Source organism: Cetorhinus maximus, chromosome 16 (genome assembly GCF_964194155.1).
Source record: "Cetorhinus maximus chromosome 16, sCetMax3.hap1.1, whole genome shotgun sequence".
Lineage (NCBI taxonomy): Eukaryota > Metazoa > Chordata > Chondrichthyes > Lamniformes > Cetorhinidae > Cetorhinus > Cetorhinus maximus.
In genome coordinates, this window is record NC_135894.1 from 38,885,363 (window position 1) to 38,895,892 (window position 10,530).

Here is a 10,530-nt window from a genome sequence, read left to right on the forward strand (position 1 = left end):
CTGAACTGGACTAGCTATATACCCACTATGGCTACAAGAGCAGGTCAGAGGCTAGGAATCCTGCGGCAAGTAACTCACATCCTGACTCTCCAAAGCCTGTCCACCATCTACAAGACACAAGTCAGGAGTGTGATGGAATATTCTCCACTTGCTTGGATGAGTGCAGCTCCAACAACACTGTAGTGAACTTGTTATACCGGACAGGTTTCTTACTTGAAACAGATAACTTTATTACAGAGCTCCTTTAGAAGTTACATGCTTGAACTAGGTCCCCAACTAGAAAGGTCTGTCCCTAAGATTACCCGCGCTTAGGGCTCACTCATCAGTACACGTGGCCCCTAAAGGCAGTCGGAAAGGTTATACCTACAATCACTACATTTCCTCCCTCAGTTTTTTTTACATTTCCTATTGACAAAAAATATCTTAATCCACAACATATACATATATACACAGGTCATGCGATTAAAGATTAAGTCTCTGAGGTGGTTTGCTAATTCGGTTAGAGCAGTGTAGCTCCACCACTTGCGATTCTCCCACTAGATTGACATGATCAGGAATTGCAGCATCAGGGACATCCTTAGGCCCTGGCAGTTCAGGATTATGTAATTCAACAGAGACATCAGGTATGTTGATTCGAGGTCAATCTGTTACCTCAGGGATTAAAGGTTCAACACCAATCACAGGCTGAATAGCTGGTTGTTGGAATGTCTCTACTCCTTTGATGATCCACATGTTTTCGAACAATCTGGTCTTGCATTTATGCTTGGAATGACAAGGGTCTAATTTCAGAGACAATTATACCAGGAACCAAACTAGGACCATTTCCAAAATTCTGCATGCAAACTGTCTCTCCCACAGTGAATCTTCGAGCTTTGCCTTAAATATCATGAATCAATTTCTGATTACTCTGATTCCTCTCTACCTTCCCCTCAAAGTTTGGAAAAACTGGACTTAAACGTGTACAAAGGCGGCGTTTCATCAGTAATTCAGGTGGTGTTGAACCCGTAGTTGCATGAGGAGTCATAGGATAATTGAGAAGAAAGCGGGAAAGTCGAGTTTCTAAAGTGCCTATGAATAACTTCTTCATTCCTGAATTGAAAGTTTGCACAGCTCTTTCAGCTAACTCATTTGATGAGGGATGATATGGTGCTGTTTTAATATGTTTAATTCCATTTAAACTCATGAATCTCTGAAATTCTGTACTAGTGAAGACAGTACCTTTATCCGAAACACTGGCTTCCGGTAGACCACGTGTACTAAAATATTGGTGGAGCTTTTCAATAGTTTCACACAATGTCAGTCATCTAACTTCATACACATCCATTCACTTAGAATGCGCATCGATGATCAATAAAAACATGCTACCTAAAAATGGACCTACATAGTCTATATGTAGCCTAACCCAGGGTTGACCAGGCCACTCCCACGGACGCAGTGGAGCTGAAACAGGCAACTTCTGTTGCTGCTGACAATGGAGACAGTGCTTGACCATTCTTTCAATGTCACTGTCTATGCCTGGCCACCAGACTTAGCTTCACGTAAGCATCTTCATCTTTGATGTGCCTGGATGTGAAGCTCTGTCAAGAGTGGTTTTCTTTCTTGCAAAGAGACGCAACTCTTGATCCCCACAAAAAGATTCTACTTTGACAACTTAAACTCTGTTTTACGGGCATGGAATGGTCTCATCTCTTCAGACACTGGTGAATTTGACAACCCTTGCAATACCTGGTCTTGGACTTTTGACAAAATTGGATCACTGTTTGTTCAATTCCTTACTAGCTTTGCACAGACCAGCGAAGAGACAAGAAATTCAATACCAGCACAACTTCTTGTGGTACTGGAACATGTACAATGCTATCTGGTAACGGAAGACGACTGAGTGCATCTGCATTTGCAATATGAACACTAGGACTGTGCATAAAGGTGCACTCATACACCAATAAAATCAAAGCCCAACATTGAATTCTTGCTGAGACTATTGGCAGAATGGTTTTATTCTCACTGAATAAACCCATTAGTGGCTGGATTATTCCTAACTTCTCTAAGCGGCACATTTCTGCATCCGCCTTCTCCTTTAGGGCATAGGCACAGGTCTGGCCTTAAGGAACTAGGCTGTCGCCTGCAAATCTACATATATTTTTGCTTGTAGGCCTTTTATCTTTTTCAATTCATCACAGAATACTCTGTTGTACTTCTTTAACAGCTCAGGAATTCCCCCTGTTCTCGCTTGAAATATTTCTGACCAGTTGAGCTTAACTTTTTGTAACCAATCGCAGCCCAGAAGACTCAGACCTTCATCTGTTACAATGATCACTGGAAGCTGGGCTGTCTGTTGCCTTTAGTACACAGGTACAGTGGTGATGCCTTTTACCGGTATTGACTCTCCAATGTAGGTCTTCAGTTGAGCCATGGTTTGCTCCAGATTCAGTGGGTACCTTCATTTAGGTATTTAAATGTGTGTTCTCCCACCACTGTGGTCGAGGCTCCCGTGTTTACCACCATGACCAGAGGCTTCCCATTCACTTGAAGGATGACGATGATTGGTTCAGTTTTTACTGCTTTGACATTGTATAGGGAATAGATATCAGTATCAGCAGCTTTTGATTCATATATTGTGCACTTCAATCATCTTGGTCTGCTGTCTGATTGGCTGTCTCGATTTTGCCCTGCAACACGTTATTAAATGCCCTTTTTTGTGGCAGTAACGGCACTCTGCCTCCTTAAATCTGCAGGTTTCTGTTACTTGGTTACCCCCACATCAGTAATAGGTTAATTTCTGAATTGCTGCTGAGATGCTTCCACTATGCCTTTTTGTTTTTCGAGTAGCAGAGACTGTCTCCCACTCTGCTGCTGTCTCTCTGGTTTTCACGCCACACCCGGCAGTAGGTTCCTGCCCCAACTGAAGAACGGCGTCATGCTGCACACTCTGTAAAGCCTGTGAGTCCCTCTCTGCACTCTCCATTGCTAGCGCTATTTCCATGGCGCGCTTCAGATTAATATTAACTTCTGCAAGTAAACGAAGCTGAATGGCATCGCCATGAACACCACAAACTAACCGGTCCTGCAACATGTCATTGAGTGTATCTCTGAAGTCTGCAATGCTCAGTCAACTGCTTCAACATCGCTATATAAATTGTGATGGACTCTCCTGGGGCCCTTACTCCGGAGTAAAACTTAAATCTCTGCATAATCAGCATCGGCTGAAAATGCGTCTTCACGAGGTCTACCAATTCGCGAAAAGATTTAAAATTGGGTGGGTTCAGGGCCGTCAGACTGCGGATGAGGTTAAATGTCTCGCTACCACAGATAATTAAAAGAATTGCTTTCTGCTTCTCCTCCGCTGTTATTTCATTGCCATGAAATAAAACACTAGGCACTCTATGTACTAGCTCTAGTCTTTCATGGACGAGTCATACAGGTCGATTCTGCTGAATAGTGGCATGACTGGTGAGTATACTTTTCTTTTTTTCCTTAAGAATTGATGTACTCATATTCACAAGGCGAGGTGCAGTGTCGGAGCTATTTATCCTCGTCGCCAATGTAATGAACTTGTTGTACCAGACAGGTTTATTACTTGAAACAACTTTATTACAGAGTTCCTTTAGAAGCTACATGCTTGAACCAGGTCCACGACTAGAAAGCTCCGCCCCTAAGATTACCCGCGCTTAGGGCTCATTCGTTAATACAGTCATGTGACCCAAAAAGGCAGTAGGAAAGGTTATACCTACAATCACTACAAACACTACAAACCATCCAGGACAAAGCAACCCGCTTGATTGGCACCCCATCCACAAACATTCACTCCCTCCACCACCGGCAAATAGTGGTGCAGTGTGTAACATGCAGTACAAGATGCACTGCAGGAACTCACCAAGGCTCCTTAGACAGCACCTTTCAAACCCACAACTGCTACCATCTAGAAGGACAAGGGAAGCAGACACATGGGTGCACCACCATCTAGAAGTTCCCCTCCAAGCCACTCACCATCCTGACTTGGAAATATATCGCCGGGTCAAAATCCTGGAATTCCCTCCCTAACAGGTTGTAACCTCAACTCCACATTCCTGCCTACCCCCAATAACCTTTCACCCCCTTGCTTATCAAGAATCTATCTAGCTCGGCCTTAAAAATATTCAGTTTCTGCTTCCACTGCCTTTTGAAGAAGAGTTCCAAAGACTCTCAATCCTCTGAGAGAAAAGAATTCTCCTCATCTCTGTCCTAAATGGGCAGCCCCTTATTTTTAAACAATGGCTTCTAGTACTAGATTCTCCCACAAGAGGGAACATCCTCTTCACATCAGCACCGCTCAGGATCTTATATGTTGAATGGTTCCAAGGATGAGAGACTTCAGTTACGTGGATAGATTGACGAAGCTGGGTCTATTCTCCTTGGAGGAAAGAAGATTGAGAGGAGATTTGTCAGATGTGCTCAAAATCATGAGAGGTCTGGATAGAGTAAATGGGGAGAAACTGTTCCCATCAGCAGAAGGTCGAGAACACGAAGATGATTAACAAAAGAACCAGAGGCGACAAGAGGAAAAACCTCTTTATGCAACAAGTTGTTTGGATCTGGAATGCACTGCCTGAGCGTGGGGTGGAGACAGATTCAATTGCGGTTTTCAAAAGGGAACTGGATAATTATCTGAAGGCTACAGGGAAAAGGTTAAGGAGTAGAACTAGCTGAGTTGCTGTTGCAGAGACCTGACACAAAGACAATGTGCTGAATGGCCTCCTTCTGTGCTATGACAATTCTATGATTCTAGTATAGATACATTCAAGGAGCTTCATAAACACATAAGGAAGAAAGAAGCTGAAGGTTACCCTGATGGTGTGATCAAGAAGGGTGGGAGGAGGCTTATGTGGAACATAAACACCAACATAGATGGGGTAGGCCAAATGGCCTGTTTCTGTGCTGTAAGTTCCATATAAAGCTGCCAGCCGGAAATACAAACGTTATACTGCGTCTCATATCCTCAGGCCATCAAAGCTAAGGAATTAATGCTCAGTAGGCAAATGCAGCAGAGTGTTTGGGGATGTTGATGCTGCTTTATATCTCAGGAACCTTGAGCTTCAAAGACTCTGAAATGCTTGTTCATGAGAAAGCTGTGTGCAAGGAGTTGTAAGGTCTGTATTTTCTTTTACACAGTCAGGGAGCTGTACAGGAGGGTTACTGCTGTTGTTGCTGCTGCACATTGACTCAGAGACATTCAGCAGCAGCAGCAGCAGCAGCGAGAGTCCCAGGACCCTGGACCCGGCCTTCCCTCTTAACCTCCCCAGGCTTCAGATTCATAGCCGCGCCACAAGCTCCAGACATTCAGGTCAACTCTTACCGTCCAGCCTGAACTCAAACTCCAGGAACTCCTAGCCAAACGTACCCTTGTGCCTCACACAATACTGTAGGTAGAATTTACTCCACATGGTCCCTGCGTCTGCCGCCTTGGCATCACAAGTCACGCAGCCCCACATGGTTGTGAGAGGATTTCCTGCCAGTTCTGATTGTTGCCATCAGTGAGACAAATCCCCCTGTATGTGTTACTCCCGGAAACAAAACTTCAATATTGGAGGCAGTGAGGGTAAAAATCAACACTTATCATACAGATTGAAAATCCAGTTAGACAATTAATAGAGCAGATTTCACTGAGATCAGTGGAAGGAAAAATCAAGTGGGGCATATAACGGATGGCCAATCAGCAAAGGAGAGTTTACCATCCAGCGGTGAATATTAAAGCCTTTGACTAGGAGATGCCCCTGGCCCTCCCCCCACCCTCCCCCTCCAACCTCTTCCTCATTCTTCCCCCCGCCAAACCTCTCCAACACTCCCAAAGCCCCCTCCCACCTCCCCAGTGCCCAACATCCCCTCCCCTCGACCCAAACTTCCCAAACCCCCCAGCCTCCCCAGCAGTAGTGCAGCACAAGTGAAATTAAACCAAAAGATCGGCTTCAAAAATCAGAACTCTCACCCTGAAAGTTATGACTTTTTTTGAGCCAGTCTGTCAGGTCCTAGGCTCTGACTGCTCAACTTGGATGACAAGAACTCCATTTAAAACACCGAGCCCAGGGCCCCCCTAGCCCGAGTGTTTGGAACTATCTGCACCTCCCTCTCATGAGCCCTGGTTAAAGGTGCTGGAGTAGCGCTCCGTTGCGCTCCTACAGCACTACACCCCTGCTTACCTGCGGTATTCCTGTCTATCCCTAATGGTCCTATTGCCATTCAAGCTTTCCTTTTTTGCTGATGTGCCTGTCCCTTCACTGTTGCTTGGCCAAAATCCTGGAACTCCCCCTCTAACAGCACTGTGGGTGTTCCTACACCACATAGACTGCAGCGGTTCAAGAAGACGGCTCACCACCACCTTCTCAAGGGTAATTTGGGATGGGCAATAAATGCTGCCCCAGCCAGCAATGCCCAGATCCCATAAACAATTTTTAAAAATATATTTTTTTATGTTTCTTGTTAAGTTCCTCTTTGCATCCTAGTTGTATTTTGACTTTTCTCCTAATCTGTTTGCATTCTCTCTTACTCCTCTGTTGTCAATCTAATTAATATGGGCCTCTTTCCCAACCCTCAACTGTTCTCTTATGTCTTTATTCATCTAAGGGATCTCACTAGTTTTTAATTTATTTCCTTTTAGCAGAATATCTATTTTCTGTACTCTATTGAACATCATTTTAAATGTTGTTGGCCAATATTGCTTCCCATTTTATTTTCCCAAATTCTATTCTCAGCCCCATAAAATCAGCTTTTCTCCAATCTGTTAGCCTGATTGTCATCATACTTATGCCCTTCTCACCATCATCTCAAAGCTCATGATATTATGGTCACTATTGCCTAGATGATCCCTACTTTTACTTCTCTTATGCATGGTTCATTGCCCATTACTAGATCCAATAGCAAAGCTTCGCTTGTTAGGCTATGCAAACATAGGGTTAGGAAAGAGTCCTGCACACATTGTAGCAGATATATACCAGCTTTTTCAACTAAACAAAAGCTGAGGGAACCAGTCATTCACTGGGTCAATTCCCAGGGCAATGCCTTGACCAATCAGAGTCAGCTTGCCTCGTTTGAATTTGAACAAAGCTGAGCAGTTAACTGTACCATGCTGCATTCTCCATGGCAGTCCTCCACCAGAGTCCACTTGCCAACAAATCAGCATTCTATTTTCATGCTGTATAAATCGTTGTTTCCCCGTTATGGTTAGAAAATTCTTGCGAGCAATCCTGATGAGTGCAAGGCGAAAAGCTTTGATAGCATATCTCTTTTTTCACCAAAACTCTAGTCCCTTATCCCCTACACCTATCTCCTCTGTCTAATTAATATCACTTTTGTTTTTTTATGCTCAATTCTCCAATTTGTCTGCATATTTTTCCTCCACCTGCCTTCCACTATTAGGTGGTCTATAGTGTTATGACACAGCAGATGTTAAATGCTGAGCTGTTCAGATCCCAGAGGGAAATTTGAAACAACTGTCACAACTAATTTTCAATTTGTATTAATTTTGAGATGCGTGCCTTGAATTCAGTAGCAGTAAGACCACCAAGTCTTATAGGTTTTTATAAAACTAGATTAAACATTTATTAATAAGGGAAATGATTTTAAATACATGCATAAATCTACAAATTATTACTATGATAACTTCTAAATCCCCTACTCAGTTGAATTCCCAGTTACACTTTCGTTATGGCAACAGTAAGACACATAGATTTTAAAAGGCCCAGGCAAAGAAACATGATACGCTGAACAAGTTGACATCCAAGTGAGTTTTCTTAACTTCATTCCTTTGAAGACAGCAGCTTGAGGCTTAGATGCTGAAGGCTTTTCATACTTGTAAGATCTTAAAAATGCCTCCCCTTACACACAGCCCTTGCTCCTTCTTTAAACACACCTTCTTCTTTGAATACAAATACCCATTGTTTCTATATATCTTTGGGCTTTATCTCCCTGACAATAAAACACTTTCATAGCACTAAGTTTTACCAGTAACCTTTGGGAAAAATAAACACACCATTTCTAAACTTCACCTGGCTAGTGACACATTTCACCCCTCCTTTGAAAACAATCCAGTCTAGTTTATTTCAAAATGCAAATGTTCCCTTGACACCTATGTTTCTAAACTTCCCCATGTTTATCTAATTAACATTTCAAACCTACCCTCTCTTCTTAGATTAAAGCACCTAGACTAGCTGCCTCTAATTCAATTAAATCACACACAAACACACACACACACGGGGCAGAATTTTGCTGTTGGCGAGCAGGGGGCAGGGCCCACTCGCCTACGTGTACAATGATGCCCCATTTAAATTTTCAGGAAGGCAGGTCTGCAGCCAAATCAGCTGCGGGCCCGCCGACCTGTCAACAGCCAATTGAGGCCATTGACAGGATCATTTAACCAATTAAAGGACCTGCCCGCCCACATAAAATGGCGGTGCGGCCCGCTTCGCTGGCAGGGATCATCTCCCCGCCCACCGGAGATTGGGTCGGGCTCGCCCGCCCGGCAGGCAGAAAATTCTGCCGACAGACACTTAGAGACACATCCCACTATTACTCTATTTTACAATAAATTCCAGTAATATTATGAGAATTATTATATCTTCATGACTCAATAGACTTTACCTATTGGCATGATCGATCCTTTATTATCTTTTATCTCTTTCCATATTTTTGTCTTGCTGATAGCTACACCCTTTTCAATACAGCTATTTTGATATCTCTAATAAATACAGCTATGCCACCTCCCTTTTTATCCTTTCTATCCTTTCTAAATATGTTATATCCTGAAATGTTTAAGTCCCAGTCTGATTTTTCTGTAACAATGTCTCAGTAATCCATTTTATGTGTGGTTCTTCCCAATATATGATTGCCTCCGGCTCCCCTGTTATATTATAGACACCGGCAGGGGAAGTAGAGGGCAGCCCCATTGCTCAAAGGCTAATTGTGCTACTTAAATGGCCAATTAAGGGCCTTTTATCACCACCCCTGGAATTTTACCAGTGCCCCTCACCAGGAATCACCTGATGAACACTGGTGGCCTCCTTGCAGGCTTGGGTACCTTCTAACTGGGCACTTTGTGACCCATGAAAGGGTCCCTGATGACAATGGCAGCCCACATAACATCCCCGGCCTTCACCAACCACCCCACCCTTCCCCAGGGCCTACCTGACTGCCCACAGTGACCACCACCTCCCCCCCCCACCCCCACCCCCACCCCCCCCCCCACCACCAACCACCACCACTATTTACCTTGCTGTGAGGGCAGAGTCAATGATGCTGTTCTGAGCCGGGTGCAGTCCCAGTAGTGGCCACACTCCCAGTGGTGGCACTGAGGCTGAAGAACTGCTGCCCCTCCAATTGATTGGCAGCTCTTGGAGGCTGGCTCTCGACCCTTAAAGGGATGGAAATCCCAACGGCAGCTCATTAGCTGTTAGATTGGCAGAAAGCCCGGTCGGGGCTGCCCCGAGCAGCCAAGATGGAGTTGCCCTTGGCTTTCCAGCCTATAGTCCTGGCCACTATACTCATTGCTGCACAGACATTTCAACTCATTTTTAATTTGTGTTGTCTGTGGTTACAGAAATACTGGTTGAGTGTTACGAGGGCTAAATATTCTTGATTCTTGAATGAGTTGGTTCTGAGTTTATTCCAAGCCTCCCTCCCTCTCATTCAAGCCACAAACACATGTTTACCAATTTAAACCTTATTGATTGTTCTTTCAGTGCCAAGCTAGTTTTGTTTTTGTGTATATTCAATCACTCATTATGATTCCTTGTGCCATGTTTCTGCAGATAAGGCATTTGTCCATGAAATATCTGGAAAAAAAGATGTCTTCTCCTGTTTGGCTTCAGACTGTAAAACGGACCTTTCCCCTTGTGAGACGATTAGTGAGGCACAGAACTTTATAAAGATTTGTAAGGACATCCTGCCTCGCTTATTAGCAGGGAAATTCAGCTCGTCTCCATCTCTCCAGCAGAAAGTAGATAGATTTCTGAAGCTCTGCAGTGATGAAATGCTCTCAACCAAGGTTACCCTTGAGGCAGCTGGTTGGCTTATGGAATTGTTAAAATCCCAGCGTTCTTGTGATCCTCGTTTTGAATACAGATATCCAGAATGTAAATACATTAAAGGATATTGATATCCAATTTGCTGTTATATTTATTTTGTTTCTTAAGGTCGCAGAAATCCTACAAAGGTCTATGAGTTTGTTTGAACTGAAATGAATGATTGGTATTGGTAATAACTGCATTCCAATATGGTTGCCATCTAGGCAGTAGGGTCTGGACTAATAATCCAGAGAACGCAAGCTCAATTTCCACCATGGCAGTTTGTGAATTTGCATTCAGTTTTTTAAAAATCTTAAAATATTTTTTAAAAACTGGTGTCAGTCAAAGTCACCATGAAGCTGTTCAATTGTCAGGAAAACTCAGCTGATTCAATCAGACCGAGACCTGCCATCCATCTTACCCGATTTGGCCTGTCTGCAACTCCAGTTCCACAGCAACATGCTTGATTCTTAACTGCAAGCAAACTAATCAGCTATATCCA

General features: G+C 43.7%; 1 protein-coding gene across 1 annotated transcript in view; it reads left to right on the forward strand.

Annotated features, from left to right (window-relative positions):
* dipk2b (divergent protein kinase domain 2B) overlaps positions 1-10,127 on the forward strand; it is a 33,234-nt gene extending 23,107 nt beyond the window's left edge. The window contains exon 5 of the mRNA XM_078559711.1: positions 9,774-10,127. Coding sequence (XP_078415837.1) covers positions 9,774-10,120 — 347 coding nt within the window. The 3' untranslated portion in view covers positions 10,121-10,127. The remainder of the gene's footprint in view (positions 1-9,773) is intronic.
* Positions 10,128-10,530: the final 403 nt, after the last annotated feature.